The sequence below is a fragment of the Rhipicephalus microplus genome, chromosome 1 (assembly GCF_043290135.1).
Source record: "Rhipicephalus microplus isolate Deutch F79 chromosome 1, USDA_Rmic, whole genome shotgun sequence".
Classification (NCBI taxonomy): Eukaryota; Metazoa; Arthropoda; class Arachnida; order Ixodida; family Ixodidae; genus Rhipicephalus; species Rhipicephalus microplus.
The window spans coordinates 157,891,056-157,918,202 of NC_134700.1; the positions used below are offsets into that span (position 1 = coordinate 157,891,056).

Genomic DNA, 27,147 nt, shown 5'->3' on the forward strand with positions numbered 1-27,147 from the left:
TTTCGCGGAGACTGAGGCGTTTCTACAGAGGAATTATGGCAATCTTGGGGGGGCATTCCCGCGGCCGGAGGGAAAGAAAATACAAAAGCAGCAACGGCGCGAAGCGAATTTGCGCCATGGCGGAGGGAGGAAGGCAGCGACAAAAGAATGGCTTGCGGCATCACCCGCACTTCGACCCGCAGAGCAAGCTGCAAAGCAAACAAGAAGAAAATGACAGAGCGAGAGAGTTTTAGATCCGCTATCGGCTGCGAAGAAGCAAGCAGGGGAAAAAGTAAAAAAACTAAATGACGACCGAGACTCCCTATTCGCGAAGACAGCAGCTCTTCACCTGCTCACAAATGCCTGGAGCCAGGTGACTGACATGACTATAATAAATTCATTCCGTCATGCTGGTTTTGTGGTGCCCGAGTGCTCGGCGCAGGACAGTTGCGAAGATGACGAGGAAGAGGTGAGCCTCGTTGCCTCGCTAGGCAATAAAGGACTCGTCGTGGACATAGGCAGTTATGTCACTGTCGATGAAGATGTGCCAACCTGCAGGGAGGACACATTGGACACATTGATTGATGAGGTTCTAGAGGTTCCTTCGGAGGTGACGTCGGAGGATGACGAAGATGCCAGCATGGGGCCTGCGCCAGCGGCAAATGATGCTGCAGATCTCTACATTAGCTCGTTAAGGAACTATTTTGAGCAGCATGAAGGAACAGAAGTGTTTTTGAGATCGCTAGGAGATATGGCGTCATTTGTGGCTGCTCGCCGATGTGCACAACAGCGACAGACGTCCATTATGGACTGGATAAAGCCGAGTAAGAGCACTTGAACGCAGTTGCCTATCAGGTTACTCCCTCAAATAAATTATTTTTGTGTCTTTTTTCTTCACTGTAAGTGTACCTGGTACTTTGTTTTGAACTAAGATATTTGCATGCACCTAGGTATGTAGCCAATTCTTTTTTTGAGGGTGCTTCTGATAAGACGAACAATTCTTCATGGTCCCTTCGAGTTCGTCTTGAAGGGAGTTCACTGTGTGTGTGTGTGTGTGTGTGTGTGTGTGTGTGTGTGTGTGTGTGTGTGTATATATATATATATGTATGTATGTATGTATATGTATATATATATATATATATGTATGTATGTATATATATATATATATATATATATATATATATATATATATATATATATATATATATATATATGTGTGTATGTATGTATATGTATGTATGTATATATATGTATATATATATATATATATATAGCTGCTCAAATTCCTATTTCCAATGTTTTGGCCAGAACAGCCTGTTATTTGGGAGCAAGGGATGAACTGTCATGATGAGAGGACCACTCTGTCTTTGTACCAATAAATATGATTCAAGGATCAAATACAATAAAGAGTGCTAGTTATGTTTGTGATAGTATCAGTACAAGAAAGCTTGTAAATTATTGCAGTATATGGCCTAATCAGATTATGATGTTTTTCTGTCATGTCTCTTACGATACTTCATACAAAAAATAGTTTACAAAAAACAGAATAATTTTCTTTGTAGTCAGAAAAGCTTAAGAAAAAATATAAGTGGAAAAAGGGCACAATAAATGAAAGACCACATGTGCAAGAGGTTTGACGTCATAAAACATGCCAAAGCTGATATTCTTTCTGTGTGCTTTAGGAATGCAAGGCACCTCAAATTAAATGCAGTGCATACAAGAAACTGTACATTCTAAAGTACTTGAAAGATTATGACCTCTGTGTTATTTAATAATGGAATGTCGTTGGTACAACTTCTAATGTCGTTTTCCCAAAATTGCTTTTTTGGCTGTGAGGCTGCTTGTTCCAGCCTCTGGAAACACTCATCGTATTTCCATAGATCTTTTTTTTTATAATGTAGTATGGGAGTGCATTTCTGAGGAGGCTACCAGCCTATTTTTATATATTGTGTTTTTGTTATTTATTATACCTAATCAAGTTTAATAGATAATATCCTAATCACCTAATGATCTGCTAAAGCTTTCAGCAAGGAGATTAAAAAAAAAAGAGCTCTGTCACCCCTTAAGTTATCAATCTGGGAATCATCATAGTTAATTTCACAGTTCCAGCATCTCTTGATAGTTCTCCAGACCTGGAATAAGGGAACCATGTGCACTTTTCTGACATACCGTCGTAACTTGAGAGCCAGTGAACTTAGCTTCATGAAATCTTACCGTAAAAACTGGAATGTATGTTGACCCCGCCTACTTTGAATCTCTGAATACAAAATTTTTAAATATTGCAAAGTATTGTGGCGTACCCTTACCTTGGTAAATACGAGACACGACCAGCTGCATTGTGGTGACATTTCTTTTTATTTGGACACTAATTATGTGTATTAGTTAAACACCAAGAGTCTACAAAGTGCCGTCGCTCAGGCTTGCCTTAACTTGAGTCCGACGGCGCCAGTTTTTGCCTAGCAACGCGACAGAGAGAATCGTCTTCCATTCCATTCAATGCGCTGTTGATGCGGCATTTGCAGAAAGACTTGCACACTATCTCTTCCGGGAGAGATTTTTATGCTGACGACACCCAGAAACAAACAGTTGCAAGTGATAGACGTCGTTCGAGCGAGCGATAGCTCTTCAATTGTGCCCTCGTGAGCCCAGAGTCGTGTGCTGTCTCCAGAGCTTTTACGAAGGTGCGCTTTGCTGTTACGGGTAGCGACCTTGCATGCAGCTCGCGGATGAATTTGATGAGTAGCGTTACGAGTTAGGGGTGTACTGCAACCCATCCACGAAACGTGTAGGCTTTTTGTTTTTTCCCCTGCAGGATGTGATGCGCTGCTTTTGGCTCCTCCAGTGTCGGACGCTTTTCTTTGATGCACCGAAGTCTCGTTATGACGTCAAGTTGCTGTGCACTTCGGCGTACTCAATAGCGTGTTTCTTAAAGCCTATCGTAAACTGCCATCCACTACCACTCATTTTTGAAGGAAATAGAAAAAAAGAAAACAGCAGGCTGACAGCAAATAACAAAGGCAAATTGGGTTTCTAGTACACTGTAGGTTTTGTCTAGCCTTGCCCCACGACTTCAGCTGCCCCGTTGTTGCGAGACCTTCACTTTGTTTTTTTTTGTTTTTTTTTGTTTTTTTTTTTTTGCCAATGACAGGTGTATAGGACGAGAGTCAACCATTTCATTACTTTTTTTTTAGTCCGACCTGTATTTCGGTTTTTATGGTACATAGTTCTAATGCTTTTGCTATGAGTATATTCTGAAAATTTCACAGCGATATCTTAATAAAAAAAAAGTTGGTATTTGATAGTAGTCTCTTCTCTTGATGTAAGAGGGCATCGAATTGCAACTGTGCAAATATGGTACAGAACCACTGACCACGGCCATGTTTAGGTTGTGCCTATTATACGCAGAAATTTAAGAAAAAACTGATTTTTCGTGACCAAACTGGGGGTGCACCTTTTACGCGAGCAAATACGATATTTCTTGAATATTTGTAGAATATTTTTTTAATACCTTAAAGTGAAAAAAGTTAGAGAGGACTCCTAGCAACGTGAAAGTGTTTGTTTTGGCTGCGTTGATGGAGCGTTGGTGGGGTGGCATCTCATAGGGGTGGCTTCTCATGAAAAATTAGGCAATGCAGAATGGTATTTATGTACATAATTTAATGCAGCCAAAGTGTTGCCGACAAGACTTTACACATGAAAGGCAAAGTTGCTATTTCCTCAGCCTCTCCTCCTTATTCAACATCTCGGGAAGCCCGAACAATGTGGTGGACAAAAGTTTGCTCCTTGTCAAGTCGTTGTTCCAAATCTGCCTTGTAGATGTTAATGTACAAGAAAATCAATAATTTTGGATGCTAAATATTTTCGGTGACCAATTCTTTATACTTCCTGCCCAAATTCTAGGTCCAAAAAAGCGTTTGTCAAGCCCGCATTTCTGCCACATCTATAATGTCTGTTGTAACAGCTTGCTGTATCGCGGTCTGTTGAAAGGGAACTTTGCTCCATTCGTTTAATACACAAACCAGATTGAGACTGAAGAGTAATTCATTGTATCCAAAAGGTTGTCATACACGGGTTCGTTATAGTGAGCATAGACTGTAGTATGGCAAAGGTCCTCGAATACTGTGGTAAACTTTGTGTGTATTTTTTTATTCACCTTTATGCATTTACCTTTATGCAGGAGGCTGGCGGATGCGCATTGCGCTGGCCCGTGCACTCTACGTCCGACCGCATGTGTTACTCTTGGACGAGCCCACGAACCACCTTGACTTGGACGCTTGCGTCTGGCTGGAGGAAGAACTGAAAACGTGGGTAGATTACATGATTAGCCAGTCAGCATTTTGTCCACGTCGCCTTTGACAAAACGTTTTTGTGGCATTTATAAAAGCTGCCTGTGAGTTGTAGGCTGTACAGTACAGACTCTTTATCAATTCCCTTTTCGACATTTCATGCCTTGTGTGGCTTCAATTTATTGATACGGGAAATGATTAGTAAGCTAACACTTGTCTGGTTAAAACTGCACTCTGCTCACAGGAATGCAGATCAGCAGGGCAGCTCAAACTCTGCCCCACTACAACATTGTCATCTTCGTCCATTCCATGTCATTTCGGTACCCATGCCAAAGGTACTTTTCCATAGCCATGGCAACTCTGCCAGCCGCCGGCCACACTGGCTCGAATTTAGAAGTTTCGTTTTCAGACTAGATACGGGCCCAGAGCAGTTCAACACGTGCTCGCTTCTATGCCGCGCATGCTCGTCTTGCTAGCTGTTCGTGTGCCTGTGGTTAGGATGGCAGCCTTCTGCACTTTTTCTGCCGTTCAGTGAAGTGTCGTAAGTGTGGCTGCTTGGCTTAGGCGTAATCCGCGTGAACTATAGGTACCGCATTGTGCAGCGCTTCCGCCCGACAGCAACTGCCGTGACGTGCGTCCCTATATTCAGCTGTGGACCTGGTGAAGGCAGCATGCGCGGCTGTGACGACTACATGTGGGTGAAACTGTTTTTGTGACGCCGGCTTTGTTGATGTCGAACTCGATGCCGAGCCTGAAGCTTTTGAAGAGGACCACCCTGGGGGTAATTTGTGGCAGCGCGTTGTCAACTCTCTTGTGGGAGGGCGTGCGGGACATTTGTTGCGATTTCATTAAGGCCTATAATGATGTTGACGCTGCTGAACAATGCACAGATGAGGGCATTGCGAATGAAGTGCACGGCAAGAGCGATTTGGAGGAATCGAATGGCGAGGACGTCAAACCTTTCGAGCCAGTGGCCACAAGTGAGCTTGTAGCAATTGGCTACATTAATAGCCTCAAGCAGCTTGTGAATGCCATGGGCTTTGGGGAAGAGCCTACTGCCACATTTAATAAACTTGAGACCATCGTTGTCGCTTCTGCGATTCGAAACACAAGCATCACGGACTTCTTTAGGGAAAATATTTGTGTTTTCACTTGCAACTTTTTTTCAAAGCTGTGTTTAATTTACATGGGGCCTGCTTATAACGAACCTCTATATAAGGAATTCCCCGATATAATGATGTTTTCTATTCATTGTCATTGCTTCATATAAGCTCATGTATTTGCGAACTCTTATGTGAGAAAGTAACAGGGGGAGCCAACCTTGATATTGTTATGTAAAATGAGATGGGACGTGACAATTTGCCCGTGTATTTACACCGATAAAATCGGAGCGCAGCACACAGAGCAAGTAAACCAGTCCTCTTCGTGTTCTGTCCACAGAATGGTTCATCTTTCGTGTGATAGCTACGTAGCATTACCCCCCCGGTTGTAAAAGCTCCGGCTCTGTGCACTTCATACGTGTTCTTCAGAAGGAGGGCGGTATGGTTTCAACCTACTGCCTTGGACTACGTCACTGGGGGTGTTTGCAGACAGGTTAGTCGCAGAGACTGGAATGACCTCATAGGTAACGTCCGTTATTCGTCGTATGAACAATAAGGTCCCTTGTACTGAGATTGCAATTTCTCTGACAATCCAACAGGACGAACTGGGCACCAGGCAAGAACTAGAGAACCAGCTAAGAAGCCAACGTCGACATGCTTGCTGTCGTAGAGAGCCTTCTGGGTTGCATGTGAAGCCAACAGCCTAGAACGAGCAATCTGACGTGCGTGGTCAGCACGAGTGATAGCATCACGTGCGTATTTGCTCGGCGGAGGGGCAGTAGTCAGTAGTAGGGTGTCCAGTGGTAAGGTCGGATTACGGCCATAGAGCATATAAAATGGTGAATAACCTGCGCGGTATCATGACAAGATGAATCATAGGCGAACGTCACGTGAGGTAGCGCTAGATCCCAGTCATGGTGGTCAGATGAGACATACATCGAGAGCATGTCCGTGAGGGTGCGATTTAGGCGTTCAGTAAGGCCATTTGTTTGAGGATGGTAGGTGTAACGTTTAGCTCAGAGACAAGACGACGATGAACACTTGGCTGGGCCTCGCCATGACGAAAGACCCCTGGCCGTTTATTTGCTGGGCTTAAGTAGCTGCGCTCACAGCGGGGAAGGGGGAAAGAAAGAAAAAGAAGGAACGTAAAGCGCACGAAACGGTGGAGAAGAGGAGGAGACGATATCGCCTAGGGCGAATGCTGATAGCAGATAGTCCGGTCTGTTACATCTTCTCTTCACACATTTTCAAAACACTGATTTCTTTTGCACTCATTTACTTGATGGAAGGATGGCCCGTAGTGAAGGCGCTTCGGTTCGCTGCGCTGGCGTCCTGACCTGCGCAGGCCAGCCAGTGGGCTTCCTGGAGTGTCTGGAGAAATGGTGGCGCTATAATCTTCCTCTGGCTGAGCTGGTTGCACCTGGTGACACCCCAGTGGGTTGTCCGGCGTGATGTTGCCGCGGTGTCCATCACTGAACTTCGTCGGGGGCCTCGCGTCGGGGTTCGGATTACCCTCGGGGCTGACCTTGTCGTTGAAGTTTTCGTCTGTTCGCAGCAAGTGTTGTCGGTTCCGTCTCAGGAGCCCATGGTCTTCCGTTCTTACCACGTATGATCGTGGTGCAGTCTCTCGTACCACTTTCGCTCGGCGTGACCAGCTTCCATGTTTGATCCGGACCACATTTCCGGCTTCCAAGGGTGGTAATGGCCTGCCTCGGGAAGACTGTCGCTGTTTCCATACGGGTATGCCTCCGTCGACGTTGTATTCTGGAAGAGTGGCATGCAGGCGACGACCTTGCAGTAGTTCTCCGGGTGAGTGACCGCTGTCAAGGGGAGAAGATCGATAAGCCAACAGACCAAGCCATACATCACCCCGGGACTTGTGGGTTTTCTTTAGAATACGCTTCACGATCTGTACCCCCTTTTCAGCTAAGCCATTTGATCGTGGGAACTCTGGACTTGAGGTGATATGCTCGAAGTCATATCAGCGCAAACTCTCGCGATGCAAATTGAGGCTCGTTGTCGGTGCAAACTTGGTTGAGAATGCCGTATCGCGAGAAGATAGCAGATATCTTGTCGATTACTTCGGCCGCCGTGGTACCTCTGAGTTTCTCGACGTCAGGAAAGTTAGAATGGGCATCAAACACAACTACGTAGTGTTCTCCAGCGAATGTAAATAGGTCTATGCCTACGCGATACCACGGTCGGTCGGGCGTTGGCTGTAGCAGGAGGGGTTCACTCGGTTGACTGTATGTGTACTTTCGACATACGCGGCACGTTCGCGCTCGTTGCTCAATGTCACTGCTCATTCCCGGCCAGAAAACCAGTCTACGGGCTCTAGCTTTGCACTTGTTCATACCCAAGTGGCCTTCGTGAATTCGCTCAAGAATTTGCCGCACGCATTGATTTAGGCACCACAACTTTGCAACCCTTTAGCACCACTCCATTGACCACGGATAGCTCTTCCGCATACGGTTTCAGTACACCGTCTATTGCCATGCCATCTTCCATTTGTTTCATGGTGCGGCTGAGAAGCGAACCTTCGAGGGTTTCCTTCTGCAGCCGCAACATAGTCGCTTTGCTTATGATGCTGTTGACTACTTGCGTTGTGTGGACGTCCACGTCCTCGCCTTGGTCGCCTCCGCCAGTTGGTAGTGCAGCCCGAGACAGCAGGTCTGCGAGTAACAGGTCCCTACCCTGTACAAACTGCAACAAAAAATCATATTTCATAAGACGGATGAAAAACCGCTGTAGCCTGGGTGGCATATCTGCAATGTTCTTTTCGGCAATCGCAAGTAATGGCCTGTGATCAGTTTCTATCGTAATGCTTCGTTCATACACGAACTGATGAAATTTTTCACAAGCGAAAACAATTGCCAGTGTTTCCTTTTCTATCTGGGCGTATCGCTCTTCACTCGGCGTCAGCGCTCTTGAGGCGTAGGTCACTGGGCGCCAGTCATCCCCGTGTCTTTGCAATAAGGCAGCGCCAATACCTGTTCCTGAGGCGTCCGCAGTTATCTTAGTGTTTCTTTTTTCATCAAAAAGAGCCAGCAATGGAGGATTAGCAAGCGCTGCACAGATCTGGTCCCATTCGCGCTCATGGGCTGTTGTCCACTCAAACACCGATGCTTCTTTCACCAGGCTACGCAGCAACGCCGTTTTATCGCTCAAAGCTGGCAGGTATTTCCGAAAGTAGTTCACAACCCCGAGTAATCTGCGCACACCCTGTTTATCTTTTGGGGCTGGCATGGCACGGACTCTTTCGATTAAATCAGGGTCGGGACGAATTCCGTCTCTTCCGAAAACGTCGCCAAGGAATGCAACCTGCGTGGCGCCGAACACGCATTTAGCTGGATTAAATGTCAGCCCTTCCTCTTGCGCCCGCCTTAGTACTGCGATGACGCGTTCGTCGTGTTCTTCCTTTGAGTCGCCCCATATTAAAACGTCGTCTACGTAGACGCGCACTCCCGACAGCCCTTCGAACATCTCTGTTAGAGTCTTCTGGAACACCTCGCTGGCTGAGGAAATTCCGAAAGGCAGACGCAAAAAACGGTACCGCCCAAATGGTGTCGCAAAAGTGCATATTCGTGAAGTGGCCTCATCTAAAGGAATCTGATGAAAGCCAGCATTAGCGTCGAGCCGGGAGAAGTATTGTGCTCCTGCCAGCTCGCTCTCTATGTCCTCTCGTGAAGGGATAGTATAGTGCTCCCGCTTAATGCTCCTGTTCACTGCTCTAGGGTCCATGCAAATGCGAAGGGTACCATCCTTCTTGTGCACAACTACCAGGGGGCTCACCCATTCAGTTGGTTCATCCACCTTGACGATGATTGAGGCCTTTTCCATTCGTTGCAGTTCTTGTCGCAGGCGTCCTTTCAACGCTATGGGTACTCTGCGGGCAGGCTGCACGACTGGAACGGCATCCTCTCGTAGCACCATTTTGTAAGGTCGCCTGACGCAGCCGGTGCCGCTGAAGAGGTCAGGAAATGCAAGCTGGAATTTCGTTTGCCCATCGCCTACCTTCACGGCGTCCGTCGTCACCGGTACCAGACTAAACTGCTGGCATGTCTTTAAGCCAAGGATGGCTTGGCGCCCCCTTTTCACGATAAAGAACGAGACTGAATGCTGTGCTTCGTTTATCTTGAGATCTTCGGTCGCCACGCCAACATGTTTGATTGTACTGCCGTTGTAGGCGGGGAGGACAGCGGCGCTCTTTCGTGGAGTGCTTGCGTGGGCGATTCGGTTGAACAGGGTTAGGGGCAGCAAATTTGCCTGAGACCCGGTATCTACCTTGAATTGTATCTCCTGACCAGCTATTTTTCCGCGAACCATCCAATCCGCTCCTATATCTCCGGTGACGCCGCAAATGCTGATGCCCAAGATGTCAAAATTTTCATCGCTTTCTTCGGCTTTGTGAACCTCGCTTATCCTGCGCGCATTGTTGCAGCATGCGGCGAAGTGATTCCGTTTCTTGCATGCATAACAAGTTTTTCCATACGCTGGGCACCGCTCGGGGGCATGTACCTTGTTACAATTTCGACACCGAGTTCCATTCGCAAACTTCGTGCGGTGTGTGCGGCGTGTAACGTCAACGTGCAGGCTTTCATTTGACCATGCTGCGCTCTGAATGGCAGCAATCTCAGCAGCTTTGCAAATTTCTTCTGCTTTCTGCAAGTTTAAGTCTTTGTCGCTCAGCAACTTTTCTCGAAGTTTTGCATTATTTGTCCCAAACACCACTTGATCCCTGATCATGGACTCTTTAAGCGTACCGAAGTTGCACAGCTTTGCTTGCTTTTTTAAGTCTCGTAGGAACCGCTCAAAGGGCTCGGCCTCTTCCTGCTTTCGCAGTCGAAAAATGTGCCTTTCGTAGACTTCATTACCCTGGTCGACACAATATTCTTCAAATTTCCGCACTAACGTGTCATAATCTTCTCTGCTCTCACCTGCCGCAAACGAGTAGTTGTTGTAGACCTCGAGCGCCTCGTCCTTCGCGGTGCTCAGAAGAATCGCTGCTTTTACGGCCGATGGGCGGGGCTTCTCCAGTTCCGTAGCGGTGATGAACAGCTGCAGCTTCTGCTTGAATACCAGCCAATTTTTCCTGATGTTGCCGGACAGTTGCAGCGGTTCCGGGGCCTTGCCGAGGTCCATTTCGAACGTCAGTATCCCACTTCTGACACCATGTGACGTTTAGCTCAGAGACAAGACGACGATGAACACTTGGCTGGGCCTCGCCATGACGAAAGACCCCTGGCCGTTTATTTGCTGGGCTTAAGTAGCCGCGCTCACAGCGGGGAAGGGGGAAAGAAGGAAAAGGAAGGAACGTAAAGCGCACGAAACGGTGGAGAGGAGGAGGAGACGATATCGCCTAGGGCGAATGCTGATAGCAGATAGTCCGGTCTGTTACAGTAGGAAGTGGTCAATTTGTGTTGCGTTGAAGAAGAGCGCAAAAGGTCGCCGAGTACGCGTGACAAAAATGCACGTCCACAACCGGTGAGCAATTGCAGAGGAGCGCCATTGTGTAGAATTACATCGAGGAGCAAAAAGACGGCAACGTCGGTAGGACTGCTGGTGGGGCGCTCTAGTGATGGCAAACTTGGTCGCACGGTCTATAGCAACGGCGACCCACTTGTTCCCAGAGTTTGATGAATACAGTCGAGCCTGCTTATAACGAACCTGAGCCTGACCCGGCATCCATTCGCTGTATGCCGAAGTTCGTAATAAATGAAACGCAGCTTTTAAAAAAGTTGCGAGTGAAAACACAATTTTTTCGCCCAAAAAAGTCGGTGACGCACATGTTTCAAAGAGCAGAAGCGATAAGGGCGATCTGCAGCGTGCTCTTCGCCGAGGCCCGTGGCATAAGCTGCATGAGGCACTGTGGCTCTAAAGTTTCGTCATTCTCACAATCTGATTTCTTTCAAATCGCTCTTGCCGCATATTTTATTCACAATGCCCTAATCCATGCACGGTACCACGGTGTTGGCGTCATCATCGGCCGTAATGCAACCATCGCAACAGATGTCCCACCTGCTCTCCCATGTCGGGGTCGACGACACGCTGCCACAAATCGCCGCTGCAGTGGTCCTGTTTAGAAGCTTCGGGCTCGGCATCGGGCCCGACGTCGACGAAGTCGGCCTCGCGAAAACAGTTTTGCGCACATGTAGCCGTCACCGCCGCCCACGAAATATTCACCACCTCCACAGCTGAATACCGGGACGTCCGAAGAGGCAAGTTCGCTGTCAGGTGGTCAACAGCTATGATCAAGCACCCCGCAACGCGGCACTAATGTGCGAGTTACGCTCAAGCCAAGCGGTCCCACTTTCGGCGTTTTGTTGAGTGGCAAGAAAAAGCATGCAAGGCCTCGCGTCCGTCATCCTGAACACACAGGCACACTGAGAGCGATCAAGACGCGCACACGTGACACACATGCCAGAATGCGGGAAACAGCTCTGGGTCCGTTCCTAGTCGGAAAACGAAACTTCTGAATTTGAACCAGCTGGCTGGTTTCGCGGAGCGCAGGAGACTGGTGAAGGAGTTCTTATCAAGAGAGCAGAGCAGATTTGCGGAAGAAGGGCAAGAAGTTGTGATAGGATGAAGAGAGGGGAGGATATGGCGGGAAGGCGATCTTGAACACGCGGGAAGGAGGTAGGTCAGGTAGCTTGCTTGAAAGGTCCCCGAAACGTGCAACTCGCGCGTCGAAAAGAGTGCCTACGCGCGCAGAGGTCAAAGAACGGCTGCCTGGATAGGCGCACGCGGCGGTGTGCAATGCATCGGCGGCCGCGATCAAAGAATCGTTCTGTTGCCCCAGCAGGTTTGCGTGGCCTCGCCGACTTTGATATTTCGCGATTCGTTTCGTGCAAATTAACAGCCGTTTTTACGCTTCCGCATGCACGCTGAGGGCATGCTGAGCAGAGTTTGAAGTGAGCGAGAACAAGTCCTGAACGCGAAACGAATTGCGAATTATCAGAGGCGGGGTGAGGTAGCCTTAAGCGCGTCCACTAGAACTATACAATAAGAAAAGATGCAGACGATCGCATACAGTTGGTGGCCGACGATGTCTGCAAATGGTCTGATAACTCCAGGCCGGCGATGCCAACGAAAGTACCAGCGATCAAAAACAGGGGAGATGGCCGACCGGTCTTCAAAAAATTGGTGGCAGTGTAAAAACATAGGCCTCATCTGGCAATAGGGGGTGCTCAGAGCGGGAGGGGGGGGAGGGACACAAAGGGCGGAGGGGTGCGTAACAAAAAGCGGCAACTGGAGGGACGCAGAGGCAGGGTTGGGGTTTAATGATGAGAATCTATGGGCCCCTCGCCGATGCCTGATCGGTAGTTGAAAGTGCTTTCCCGGAAAGTCGGCAGAGCGCCGACTCTGTTCACTGTAACCGATCGGCGGTGCTCGGAGATGTTCGTTGTTATTGGGATTTTGTGCCATTGAAACAATGCATATTGTTACCGAAGAGAGACGCCGTATCGACGAGGCTGTGGATGAAATATATTTCAAACCAGCAGCAGCAACGGCGTGACCGATAGACTAGACATTGAGCGGAGACCACCCTTCGTCTTCGTCAGGCACACACGCGCGTTGCCCCCTAGAATCTCAATTTGCATTCATGTAACAATATTTTCACGGTCACGCGGATATTGTTCGTTTTAAGTGAAAGTTAGTTTTAAGTGAGTGGGTTCGACTGTAAAACCAATTTTCTCCACGGTCAATCTAGGAATTTTGCCCCTGATTTTGGCATTTTGGCACAAGGATGCACCTACCGCGGGTGTGCTTCCGCTGATGAAGCACAAAGCGGTGGTGGCACACACAACGCACCAGGGGCAAACCAGTGGTCGTTAATGCGTATGGGTGAGTTTGAGGCAGACAGGTGGGCCTATGCCCTACGAGCCTATATTGCTGCTTGCTGCTGCGGGCGCTCGCGCAGATGTGCACTCTCTCTACAAACCAAAAAAGAAAGTACTCTGCACTAGAGAAAAAACAAATTCGCCACACCTCTCATTTTGTACTTGACATTTTTTCTCTTGGTGGCATTTTGTTCTGTACAGGTACAAACGAATCCTGGTGATCATATCCCACTCTCAGGACTTCCTGAACGGTGTCTGTACAAACATCATTCATCTAGACAACAAAAAGCTCAAGTATTATGGTGTAAGCTTGTCCTCTACTTGTTTACTTTGAGAACAATCCCGCACAGGGCACTGCTGCAATAGTGTGTGATGGTCGATTTGCTCTCTCTCTCTCTCCCCCCGCACTCTAGGGTAACTATGATGCCTTTGTGAAGACACGCATTGAACTTCTGGAAAACCAGATGAAGCGCTACAACTGGGAACAGAGCCAGATAGCACATATGAAAGTAAGTAGCCATTTGATTAGTTTGTTTTGGTGTAACTGTGTGTTTCATAATACAGCACGGACTTTGGTTCTTTTAGAATCCAAAATCCTTGTGAATACCGTATTTACTTGCGTGATGAACCCACCCTTTACTTTTTTCAGAAATATTGACGCCAATCAGGGGGAAGGATTCATAATTCAGGGCAAAAAAAATAATAATAATAAGGGATTTTTAACAGCAAAAGTTGCGCATAACGATATTCAATAACTCGCTCTCCAACTGCTGCTGGTCTTCGATTCAGTGGCAGGAGTACGGAGCCCTGTCAGAGAACTTCCCCTTCGCTTTGCACAAGGGGAAACTGTCCTTGTTTTGGCCCACGAAATAGCGTCGCGAACCTTTTTTTGTAACCTTAAGCTGTACATGTGCTATCTGCGCAGCAGTATTTCATTCGCGTGCCGGAACGCATGCGGCACACAAGCGAAAAGCGAAAAAGCGTATCGGCGACGCTCTTTCGCCCTCCGCTTCCGTGAGGCAGATGTCCAGGCATGTGCGGCGCGGCCTTGTGGATAGCACATGGATCAATACTGAAAGTGTTGTCCAGACCGTCGGTTTCCATGTTTCAGTGCATGCTCAGCCAACTTGAAGTTTGAAACCGACTGTGTTGCTAGCATACCGGCCTATCGTCTACAAAAATGCAATGTCAGATGGCGACTCGCGCACATTGCAGTTGCGGTTGGTTTTTAATTCAATTTTATTTTTTTCTTTCTTTTGATGCCGCTGTGCTTGCGTGGCGCTATAAGCAGAAGGTTTCTATTTCCTTTTGCATTCAACAATTGGTGCTCTGCCGCAAAGGCACGGCTTAAATTTCAATCGACATCATCTGTGCCCGCACTACTAGCAGCTTTTTAGCGTGGTTGTTAAACTATGTTTTGGCTTCTATTGAATCATTATTTTGTAATATAAAGGCATGAATTTACATCGTTTGGATCTTCAATGGCACTGGCTATCACACCAAAATAAAGTGTGCACTGTCTTGTGACGGGTGCCGCACGAGCGTCCCGGAGCACGAGCGGCCCGTGCCCGCGGAGAGAGAAGATACGCACAACAGCTGCTCAGCTAACGAAAAAGGCCCCTTCACTTTATTCGGGGCAGAATATATACAATCTCAGGGGCACCACATGCTAGTGGCAGCCGAACTAAATGACTGAAGGGTGGCGACCTCTACATCTCCCCCCTTGAAGACCAGACGGAAGACGGAGGATGCCAGACCCTGCACACCACAAGTTCAGGCGGTTCGGAGGCACAACACGGCGGCCACTACGTGTTCGTGTCACACCATCACTGCAGTCACTGTCCTCAGGTGGCAGTCCAAGGGAATCGGGTGGTTGCACTGTAGTAGTTCGCTGGGGTTCCAGAGGGGGCAGTGTTCGCTGTGGCTCCTGCTCCTCAGACGGCGGTGGTTCCCCCCTTGGCGCTGGAGGTGCAAAAGGCACCAGGTGACGCCGGTTGCGTTGTAGAATGCCACCCTGCTCCGTTTCCACGACATAACTTCGTGGTCGGTGTGCTGGGCTAAGCACTGTAGCTTTGACCTGATCAGGTCGTACCCAGACACACTGGCCTGTTCGGAGCGATGACAGATCTTGAGCTCTGTGATGCCTGTTAAAGTCAGCGGCCTGTTTCTGCTTGTAGGCTGCATCTTTTCTCCTCACGTCTTTCCTCGACGGCCAGTGAGGACATAACTGGGAGTCCTGTTTCGGCACTTTGGTTCAGAGTTGTCGCCCATCAAGAGCTGGGCCATCGACTCCGGGGGTGTCCCAATAGCTGAGCAAGGCCAGATGAGGGTCTGTTGCTTTGCGAAACAACTCCTTGATGGTCCTGAAGATTCTCTCCGCCTCTCCGTTCGATTGCGCATAGTGTGGGCTGCTGGTGACGTGGTCAAAGCCGTAAGATGCCGCCAATGCTGCAAACTCGCGTGAAGAGAACGGTGGACCGTTGTCTGATCTGACTTCTAGCGGAATCCCATGCCGGGCAAAGATGCTTTTGAGAACGTCGATGACTGCCTGAGCCGTTGCGCTCCTCAAGGTTACAACTTCAGGGTACCTGGAGTGGTAGTCCACCACCAAGATGAATGTCTGGCTGCGGAGGTGGAACAGGTCCATGCCGACAAGTTCCCAGGGACGTCCAGGTAGGGCCGTGGAAACCAGGGGCTCTGCAAGGTTCACCCGAGTGGAAGCACATTGCTCGCAGTTAGTTACCAGAGAGGTAATGTCTGCCGAAATGCCAGGCCACCAAATGGACTCTCGAGCGAGAGCTTTTGTCCTGTTGATGCCTTGGTGTCCTTCGTGCAACAGCGTCAAAACAGCCGGCCGAAAAGAATGCGGGATAACCATCCTGGCGCCTTTCAGTAGAACACCGTCGCAGACAGAGAGCTCATCTGCTGCTGAAGCATACTGGGAGAGGTACTGTGGCAGTTTGGACTTCTGTGGCCAACCAATCTGGCAGAAGGAGGTGAGGGCTCTGCATTCGCCATCGGACTCTTGTGCTTGTCGCACGTCCTCTGGGCTTAGTGGCAAGGCTTCTGACATGCCGCTGACCACTTGAGCTACAAACAATCCCACGGTGTCCAGGGGGAGGGACGCCTTTTGGGTGATGCGTGACAAGGTATCTGCCGTAGCTAACAGCTTTCCTGACACGTAGAGCATTCGGAACTGGTATCGCATGGTCTTTAAACTGAGCCTCTGTTCGCGAGGCGGCAGCATGTCCAGCTCCATCTTGCCGAAAAGAGAAACGAGTGGTAGGTGATCTGTCTCAACATCAAAGGTAATGCCGCGGACGAATTCGTCAAACCGTTGGATAACCCATGTTGTTTGTTGCCAACGCTTCCTTTTCTGTCTGGCTGTAACGCTGCTCTGTCTCGGTCATTGATCTCGAAGCAAACGCAACTGGGCGGCGCTCTCCAGAGGGCTGTGTCTGCAGCAAGACTGCGCCCAGTCCGAATGAGCTTGCGTCAGCCGAAACTGTGGTGGCGTATGATGGATGGTACTTGGCCATGCAACGGTCTGATGTCAGGAGTTCCTTGATTTTCTCGAATGTAGCATTTTGTTCCTGCTGCCACACCCAAGTCGCAGACTTGTTTAGAAGTTCTCTGATGGGAGCTGTGACCTCTGAGATGCAAGGCGAAAACCGGGCAAGATGGTTCACCATTCCGAGCAGTCGCCGGACACCTGCGATGTCGGTTGGAGCCTCCATGGCTTTGATTGCTTCGACCTTGTCTGGACTTGGCCTGATGCCTCGTGCTGAAACGATGACTCCTAGGAAGGAGACTTCGGAGACACCGAAACGACACTTGTCTTGGTTCAACGTGATGCCTGCTTTTGCAAGGCGAGACAGCACCTGCTTCAGTCTGGCATCGTGCTCCTCGCAGGTGTGCCCAAAGACCAGAATGTCGTCTATCATATTGGCGACTCCTTCCTGGCCCTCCAGGATCCTGGCCATCTGTTTTTGGAAGTACTCCGGCGCGGAGGCGATGCCGAAGGGGAGCCGGCAGAAGCAGTATCGGCCAAATGGGGTGATGAACGTTGTGAGCTGGCTGTTGCATCCAGCTTGGAGAAAACTGTTGCGTCGCCAAGGAGGCCAAGGACTTGCTCTACCGTTGGTAGGATGTGGCGTTCCCGAAGGACAACCTTGTTCAGCTGAGTCAAGTCAACGCACAGCCGGTAGGAACCATCGGCTTTCCGTACTACAACGAGACCAGTGCACCACGGGGTTGGTTTGTCGGCCCTGCGGATCACGCCTCCTTCCTCCAGTTTGTCAAGCTCGTGACGGACGACCCCCAGTAGCGGGATGGGAATCCTGCGAGGCACACTTAGGGAGAAGGGTACAGCGCCAGGTCTCAGAAGGATAGTGTACTCGTCCTTGAGGGTGCCCAATCCCTGAAAGAGCTCAGCACGCAATGTAGCATGCTTTCGGAGTCTGAAGTTCGTCGAGAAACTTTACAACTTCCAGAGCTTGAAGCGCTGGCAGTCCAAGAAGAGGTACGGTGAGAGACTGGATCACGTACAAGCGCTGAGAGCTCATTTTCCCGTGCCACCGAAGTCTCGCCATGTACGAACCCAGCACGCGCAGCAGCTGACCGCCAGGTCCGGTGAGCAGGCTGTTGACGGGGTCGAGCTTGGCCGGCAATGCAGGGAAGTCGCTCGGAACGGCGGACACCTCGGCTCCGGAATCGACCTTGAACTGCGCTGTGTAGTTGTCAACGGTGATGTCGACGAACTTTGCCGCGGCGAGCGTCCCGACAGCGTGTAGCTGAATGGAGCCGCGCTTCTGTTTTGCCTGCCGCGCGCGGCACACTTCCGCAAAGTGTCCTTTCTTTTTGCAGAAGTTGCAGACGGAGTTTCGAGCAGGGCAGTTAGAACGTGGATGTGGCGCGCGGCCACAGAATTCACATGTTGACGGCTGGGAGGAGCGCTCTGCTTTCCGCGGAGGCGAAGGCCGCTTATCGTAGTTGCGGTGGCGAGAGGCGAACTTCTTATCTCGTACGGCGTCGAGGTGAAGCTCGCGGGAGTGCTCTGCGCAGTTTTGAGGCAACGTTTTTTCTTTGTCGGCGTCTTCGGATTGACGGGCCTGCATCCATGCTTCTATGAGCGTCAACTTCGCGTTCCGGCAAAGCTGGTCCGAAAGGCGCGAGTCGCGGAGGCCGACGACAAATCTATCGCGTACAAGCCTCTGCTCCACCTCAGCTGACGGATAGTTGCACCGCTTCACCATTCTACTCAGTTCGGCGTAGTAGGCGTCGACGCTCTCGTTGGGTAACTGAACACGCCGGTGAAAACGCGACGACTCGTACAGTTCATTCGCCGGATGCACGAAGTGGTTGGTGAAGCTGGCGGCAACCGCTTGAAATGAGGCGAGTGATGCGGTGTCGAGCGAGAACGTCTCAAGAAGTGGGCGGGCCTCCGGCCCCATGCAGTACAACAACGAGCGTACCTGCATGTCGCCGGATGCTCGAGTCAGGCCGGAAACGACAGCGTAGTCCTCAAAGCGGCTGAGCCATGCTGGCCAGGTTCCCGGGTTCACAAAGTCGAATGGTGCGGGCGGCTGGAGGTTGAGGCTGAGCTTTTTCGGCGCCACTACGTCGAGGGCCATCGTCGTGCGGTACGGGCGAGTTCGGGATGAGGGGGCGTTACGCAGCCACTTCTGACACCATGTCTTGTGACGGGTGCCGCACGAGCGTCCCGGAGCGCGGGTTTCCCGTGCTTTAAGACGCTCGTCAAAACATACATCAAACATACATCAAAAGACTGATTCTTGTTTTTTTTTTTAAAGACTAAGGTGGGGATGGGTTCATTATGCGAGTGGGTTCATTACGCAAGCAAACACAGTATCTGTCTCTGGTAGTATTCAGGTGCTTTGTATTTTTGAATGCATGTTGCAGTACTCGAAATTGTTTCATCAAGAATTCAAACTTTTCGGAGTTTTTATGTACCATATCTACTCACATAATTTGTGCAAGTTTTCTCGCGATTTTGGGGCTGAGAGAAGGAGGTGCGCAAGTTACGCAGGGATTTCACGAACGCATACGCGATAATGTGAAGTGGTTCTAACAAGCTCACATTACAGAAAATAAAATTAATTGGAGCACGAACAAAGTGTACTTGGCCCCGTCGCGATGGTCTAGGGGCTAAGGTACTCTGCTGTTGACCCACAGGTCATGGGATCGAATCCCGGCAGCGACTCCTGCATTTTCGGTGGAGGCTAAAATGCTGTAGGCTTGTGTGCTCAGATTTGGGAGCACGTTAAAGAACCCCAGGTGGTCGAAATTTCCTGAGCCTTCCACTACGGCGTCTCTCATAATCATATGGCGGTTTTGGGACGTTAAACCCCACATATAAATCAATCAATCAATCAATCAACAAAGTGTACTTGTTTATCTAACAGAATTAGCACGTATATTAACCAGTCAGATCCGATCACGCTCGGTCTAGTCAAAATTGCTGATCGAGAGGTCGAATTGAGAATGATCGTCGCGGCCTCTGCCGCCGCCCTCCCAAAGCACATTGCCCTCCGTTCTGTCCAGCGTGTCCGAATTTCCCATTTTCTTGAAGCTTTTCTTGACGATGCAGTGAGAAACTAGGTCCCAAAACGCGGTGATAACGGAGGAACTATGCAGTGCACATGCCGTGGAACCCCTGTTATAAGACTTATAGGGGACCACACAAAACCGTGCTATAATTAGGGCTTCGCATAATCTAAAAACTGAAATTCTGGGCAGTGACACTCTGCCATGCCCAAAAGCGTTTACAAACTGCCTGAATAAGCACACGGCACGACCTTAGGCCTCTGCAAGGAAGGTATATATTAAATTATTCTCGCCAGTGGCAGCTAATCGCAGCATTACTTAGTTGAAGGAGGTGTGAGTGAATCATTATTCTCCAACTTAAAAAAAATTGAAATCTACGTGCATCTTTCTGCCAATGAATAGAGTTCAAAAATTGCCAGCTCATGGAAACAAACACGAATCCATGTTGCCAACAGCTTCCTATCAGAAGAGTGAGACACAGTGTCATGGCTATCACATAATGGCGACAGACCATGAGTTGTAGAATACCTTCTTGCACGACAGAGCTGCGCGGGTTGCAATTTGTTGCTTGTGAAGTGCAACTAGTGGTTTCGTGCTTTTATTGTAAACAGTAATATCAAGAGAAAGTAATTTCGGTTGCACCAGTCTGTTGGAAAGATGACCAAAGTTGATCATTTAGAGAAAGTTTTTGCATGGTGAAAACAGCTGCGTCGCGACCTTATGCTTGTGCAAGCCTGTGACTGCAAGTGCGACAAAGGCAAGGAGATCAGCTGTATCTCAACCAATAAAACTTTCCACAGACCGGAAATGTGAAAATATCGTATATAGTATAGGCCGGCTGAAGCTGCTCTGTGTAGATAGAGCTTGACTAGGTAACAACCTTGGATATGTACGCACGCGATCGAGGCTTATGTAAAAGAGCATGAACTTTGGGGAGAATAAATTTTCCATTCTAAGAAGACATCTTGTCTCACTCTCTACTTTTCCAATCGTCAACCTAGGGAAACGCAAGTTCATAGTTTGCTCTCGTATATACATGGTGGCTGTTTGATTCGAGTAAACTTGTTTTTTTTTTCTTCTTTCAAACAGAATCTGAAAGTAATTGAAAAATGCGGGGTCAGCATAAAGCTGCATCGTATAACCAAGGTTATATTGGTTACATCATTTTTATAAGGATTTTGCCAGGACCAAACCGGTTCGTCCGAAAATATTGGTCATCGCCAAACCCGGGGATGTGCAAGTTTCACTGTAATTGAAAAGGCGTTCTGCGACGGCAGGAAACTTCTATCAGGAAGAGTGCACTCTTCTCATTTCACCATCACCGACCGCACCATAGGCACAGGTTGAAGAACTTTACGCTGAAGTGCTTGGTGGTAGCACGATTTTTGTTTTCTTTGGCAAACTTCATAACGGAAAGCTTGGAATTTCGCCGTATATATAATTACTGTAGCCCCTCGCAAGAGAACAGTAAAACGCGATGGACGGATGACGAAAGCTAAACGTCTAAAATCAACCAAGCATGCGTTGCAGCGAAGATGCAGAGAATGAGGCGAACAGTTGGCGTGAAAGGCCCAACAGGTCTTCACATGCCTCCGCTGTCAAAAGTTGGGAGCACAAAATATCCAAGTAATATATTTTTTTTAACTGACAGAATACTAGGGGTGTGCAAGTTATGCGAGTAAGTATGGTATTTGAAATGAACAAACAAACTTGTTTAACTATGTGCAGCCTGTATGTAAAGATTGTTTGTGTGGCGTGGGGCTGCTATGCCGTGAACCGGCTTGTGCAGTTGGAATTCACACTGTCACTAGCCCGCCTGTCAGAGTTTAGTGAGCATACTACCTCTGCCCAAAATGATTTTTCTTCCATAAAATTTAAACCATGTTGTTCAGGCATAAATGTGCTATATATGAAAAATGTGAAAACTTATCGTATTTTACCGCTTATAACCTACTACGCCTTACTACTTTTCAAATCCAGCTGCAACTTGAATTTGCTTCAACTTGGCTTAGAACCCGAGGAGTGATATTCGTGCATGCCCACTGAGATATTCATGTTCTTTTATGAAAAGTGCAAGCTCACTTAGGGTGTAACCCTTTGCTTATCGTTATGTGATGCTCCGCCTCTTGCTAGAACTACATCGCCCGGTTTGGCCATGGCAGCGCCAAGTTGGCCAGGCAAGCCCAGAGCAAGGAGAAGACACTTGGCAAAATGGTGGCAGCTGGTTTGACCGAAAAGGTCATTGCAGACAAGGTGCGTACAGTACTTTCTTTGATATTGCTGTTGAGAAAAGATGGGTCACGTTCAAGTTGCTGCGGCCTTTGCCACTCATCTTTTCAGAATTCGTCAAGGTAGTTGAGCTTGCAAGCTTCAAACTTCATCACGCTGTGGTTGTTCAGTCAGTAATGCTGAACTAAAGTCAACAGGCTGTTTTTTTGCAATGTTATGGGTTTTCCCATTGAAGGAAAAATGTGGTGGCTCTAGGAATAGCAGGAAATGACCAAGAAACCCCACTCCCTTGCCAGTGCAAAACTGACACCAAGTGTGGGAATCGCATCATATTTAACTGCTTGAAGAAGTCTTGTAAGGCTACGTTTCATTTGTTACAGGAAAGGCAAAACCTGCGTGAGAAACCTCAAATGTGGCTTAAGGGGGCAGACTAATCTTTGGGACCCAAAAGTGAAAAAAAAAATCATTTTTTTTTTAAATTGACATATTTGGTTTCTGCAAGTATTTTTCTATCTCTCTGCAAATTTTTACACACCAGGAAGTGGTAATTTTTTTTGTAATTTCACTCTAGCTGTCCAGATTCTTGGTGCTGTTAACATGCAGAAGCTGCAAAAAATGGGAAACAGACTTTGAGACTTCTTTATAATTGGCCAGCACCTTTGCTGGAGGCTCTGCTACGAATTTATGAGCACTTTTATGAGGATTGCAAAACATGCGCACCGCAATTGTCGCTTTTCGAAGAAGCTGTGTGTTTTCAGTTTTTTTCCATTTTTCTGAAAAAAGTAAATTTACGACTGTTCAATTTTGAAGCCTCAATATCTCTGCAGCTAGGGCAGGTACAGCAATAATTCTTTTTGCAGCAGAAACCTGTATGTGTGTAGAATGCAAGTATGGGAGCAGAATTTAGAGCACAAGCCTTTTAAATTATTAACTAATCAAAATTGTAACACAATTCTAACTACTTTTAAAAATGGATAGCTCATTTTGTTGTAAAATGAAAAAAAAAAAGCCTAAAAACAAAAACCGCTTGTATGTGTTCAATCTATAGTCATTAGTCTAAGTTGGCATATCTTAAATATCACTTTTAATTGAGCACTTTTTTTCTATGGTGACCTAAACAGTAAGTGTGAACTTAAGTTGTTTGAGGAACAAGATGAGTTATGAGAAAACTAAATAAATATTTGAAATCAGCAGCAAAACTCCATAATCCTATGGAGTTTGACCAAGATCACAGAAGAATTTAAAAAATGTCTAAGACCAGTCTGCCCTTTAACTTGTTTTGCAATTGGAATGCTGTGTGTGTGTGACTACTGGGTTATTTTTTAGAAAGGCTATCTTAGCTTCACACAACAAATTTGATAGTGACATATGAAAACTAGTGCACTCAAACCTTCATATAACAAATCCGGATATTCTAAAAAATTGTTTATAATGAAGTAACAGTAGTCTTAATAAATGCAGTGTTAGCAATATACTTCTATAACGAATTTTTGATTATAACAAACATGTATTCATCTGAGATGCAACTTGGTTACAGTGAGGTTTGAATGTATATCAGCATTATTGTTCATCTCTGCCCAAATTCGCGCACTATGATGCAGGTTGTTATAGTGTTAGCAATATATTGTTAGGAATATGCTTTTATAACAATATTTTGGTTATAATGAATTTTCGGTTATAACAAAATACAATGTTAGGAATACAACTTGGTTATAATGAGGTTTGAGTGTATCGGCATTTTTGTTCATCTCTGCTAAAATTTGCACACTATGATGCGGGCTGTTGGATTTACCAAGCGATACAGTAGCAGGTGTCTTGAATTTCGGAATTCTTCATATGCCGTCTTTGGGCGGCAAGAGTGTGCTAAAACTGAGCTGTTTGGTACATTTCTGGACATTAACAGGCAGTGTCCTGTTTTGAGTGCTATCTGCTTCGCTCCAAAGACTTCTCTGTGTGATCTTGCATCTGGCGGAGCTGCTTAGCTGTTTAAACAATTGGCTAATGACTACATTCATCATAACATTAGCTTTTCAGGTGAATTCGCAATGTGACCTTGCCTTGATCATTGCAGACAGTGCAGTTTTACTTCCCCTCATGTGGTCCAATCCCTCCTCCGGTGATCATGGTGCAGAATGTGTCTTTCCGGTACAGTGACAACGGGGTGAGCGTCATTTATCGTTACTTCTTCTGACATTATAAACGATCACACGAACTTGTGATCTTGCTTTTATAATATAGAATGTCTGGCTTTGTGTAACGTTTTCACGAAGTCTTGTACGTGGCGGTTATTGCCTCACAGGCAAGAACAGCAGAGTCTGAATACGTGCTGAATGTATTCAAAAGACTTCAGTCACCAGCAGCAGTTATTCACAAAATTGCAGCGCAAGTTCTACCGTATTTATTCGAATATAGGTCGACCTTCATATTTTTTTTTTTTCAAAAATGCTCATAACCAGCTAATGACCTATATATGTGACCAAAGAATCTCGACCTATATTCACGATCAAACCAACCAAAAGTGCCGAGCTTATGGCGTTCTACTGCCGTGCCCACTGTTCTTCAAGTGGTTCCTGCTGCATACGCATTTTATATAGTACCATAAAAACTGAAATAAAGACCCCCCTCCTCCTTTTCGACTACTTAAGTAATTGAGAAAAAAGTTATTTTGCAATAGCAGCAAAGCGCCCCCGTGCGCCATGTTTGCGCTGAAATCCACGATTTTCATAGATATTGGTTTTGAAGTCTCTAACCCGTGCTTCGTGCATATTCGTGCCCGACCAATTTTCAAGTTAATAGGTAATTGGGGACGTAGGTCTCGAAATGACTAAATATGGCCATAAAATATATTTCTTGCGAAACTTATCTTCGGGGCATTTATACTTCTCACATTATACTTACTCACTGTAAATTTGGTCTGGAATTGCGATGAAATGGGCCTTCAAAGTGCCCCAGCAGCTGTAAAATGCCCCCAGAAAAAAAAAAAAATTTGTTTGAACTTCGTGGGCGCACCATGAGCGTTGCAGCGGGCCGAGCGTTGCCACATTGAGCTAGATTTGAAGCTGTTTTCTTTGTACGAATCTCGAAATAGCGTCGTCCAAGCAGAAAAGCCGCTGCCGCAAGTTTTCTGGAGGTCGTTCCCGAATTGCTGATTGGCTCTCACTCAGCGCGCATTTCGAGTATGTCGTATCGAGTCTCCCATTGGCTGGTGGGATCGACACGTCTTTTTTTTATATATTATTCCGCATTCGCCATTGTGGTTTGATCGTGTGCCCCTGCTTATGCGCCCATGCATGTTTCTCAACGCACTGTGTTTCTGCTTTGCGCTGGTAGTTCTTTCATACAATCCAGATGCCCGGAGACTTGTCTAAAACTGTCTTCCCGACAAGTTTTTCGAAGCGGTAAAAGGCGGGCTTTGAACAAGAAGGCGTCGGCTAGAAGTGCACTATCGGGACGAGAGTTTGGTGGAGTCGGTACTCGTTAGGCACCTTTACATTTACGATCCGCTTCGGTCAGACCTGTGTATAGTAGTGATTTACACACAGACTCGCAGAATTAACTGTGAAGGGCATGTGCAGAACGATCGCGGGAGCAGCGGATAGAGAGCAATGGATAGAGTGCAGAGAAACAGATAGGGAACGTCTAAATAAAATTTATCAAAAATTCCTTTTTAAAACTTTCTACAGTGAATGTCAAAAACTTCAAATGCTATTTTCTCAGCTTCACATTTTTTACCAGCCTGACTAGCCTTTTGGAACTTTTCGTTATGCCATTTAATAAATGTTGTACTGTTGAACTCGTAAGGAGTCAAACTGTGGAGCTATGATATTTTTTATGGCTAGGCTAAGTTGAGCATATGAAATTTTGTGAATAGCAATGTGAGCTAATTACACTTCAGAATTATACAGCATCAACACAATTGAAAATCATCAATATAAATAACATAGCTCCACATGGCAGGCCTTTGGCTACAGCTGCATCTTAAACTGAACCAAAATATATTGAGGGAAAGTGCCTTAATGACCAATGAAAAATGGCCTAATTACACTTTGCTCATTTTCTCGTATTGTGAGAAGTAATTGAGGCACAATAAAACTGATCACATTTTCGAAAACAGGAGCAAGGTGCACATATATGCACTTAAATTCTTTAAATTATCTCTAATTGTAGTGGAGCATACGCACTAACGTGTATGCGCCTTCCAAAGAGAAGGAAAAACCCCGTGCTCTGATTGCACGAGAACCTGGGCCGCCTTTTGCCAGACTTGTCGTACGGCCACTTTTCGTTGCGACATCGTTGCGACTTCTCCGGTTCAATAAACGCCATCACATTTGGTGGAGGCTGCTGAGATCCCCAAGCAGACCTGGAGCTCCGCTCTCGCAAGTTGCCCGAGAGACCACTGCAAAACATGACTGACGCAGTCGCCAACCAGCCCGTCCCAGCCCAGCCAGCACCATCGGCTGCCCCGTCTACCTGCCCCGGCGCTACTCGCCAACGGGACCCACCAATCTTCAGCGGCAGTGGCGAGCAAGACGTCGAGGACTGGCTCTCCTTGTACGAACGCGTAAGCGCCAGTAACAAGTGGGACAACGACTCTAAGCTCGCCTACGTTATATTTTACTTGGCAGACGTAGCTAAACTTTGGTTTACGAACCGCGAAACCGCCATCGCCAACTGGTCTTCCTTTAAGACACTCGTCACTGAAGCGTTCGGCCGACCAGAGGTCCGCAAGCTCCGCGCTGACCAGCGCCTGCGCCACCGAGCCCAGCAGCCTGGCGAGACGTTTGCTAGTTACATAGAGGACGTGCTCGACCTCTGTAAGCGTGTGAATCCATCTATGCCCGAAGAAGAAAAAATTCGGCAGATTCTCAAGGGCATCGAGGATGGCGCATTCCAGATGTTGCTAGCGAAAAGCCCGAACACGGTGGCAATCCTCGTAAGCCTCTGCCAGAGCTTTGATGAATTGCGCCGTCAGCGTTCCATCGCCAGACAGAGTGTCCTACCGCCGGAATCGATCTCGGCAGTCGCAACTCACAAATGCCAACGTTTGCAAAGAAAGTCTATCCAACCAGATCAAAGACTTCATCAGGGAGGAAGTCGCCCGACAGCTCTCCCTGCTGCCGCATAGTGACGCGCCCACCGCAAGCC

General features: G+C 47.6%; 1 protein-coding gene across 1 annotated transcript in view; it reads left to right on the forward strand.

The window, feature by feature from the left end:
- The window catches only part of LOC142801440 (ATP-binding cassette sub-family F member 2-like), a 75,606-nt gene that overhangs the window by 36,147 nt on the left and 12,312 nt on the right, over nucleotides 1-27,147 (forward strand). The window contains exons 6-10 of the mRNA XM_075887540.1: nucleotides 4,157-4,283; nucleotides 13,408-13,510; nucleotides 13,620-13,715; nucleotides 21,907-22,026; nucleotides 24,074-24,163. Coding sequence (XP_075743655.1) covers nucleotides 4,157-4,283; nucleotides 13,408-13,510; nucleotides 13,620-13,715; nucleotides 21,907-22,026; nucleotides 24,074-24,163 — 536 coding nt within the window. The remainder of the gene's footprint in view (nucleotides 1-4,156; nucleotides 4,284-13,407; nucleotides 13,511-13,619; nucleotides 13,716-21,906; nucleotides 22,027-24,073; nucleotides 24,164-27,147) is intronic.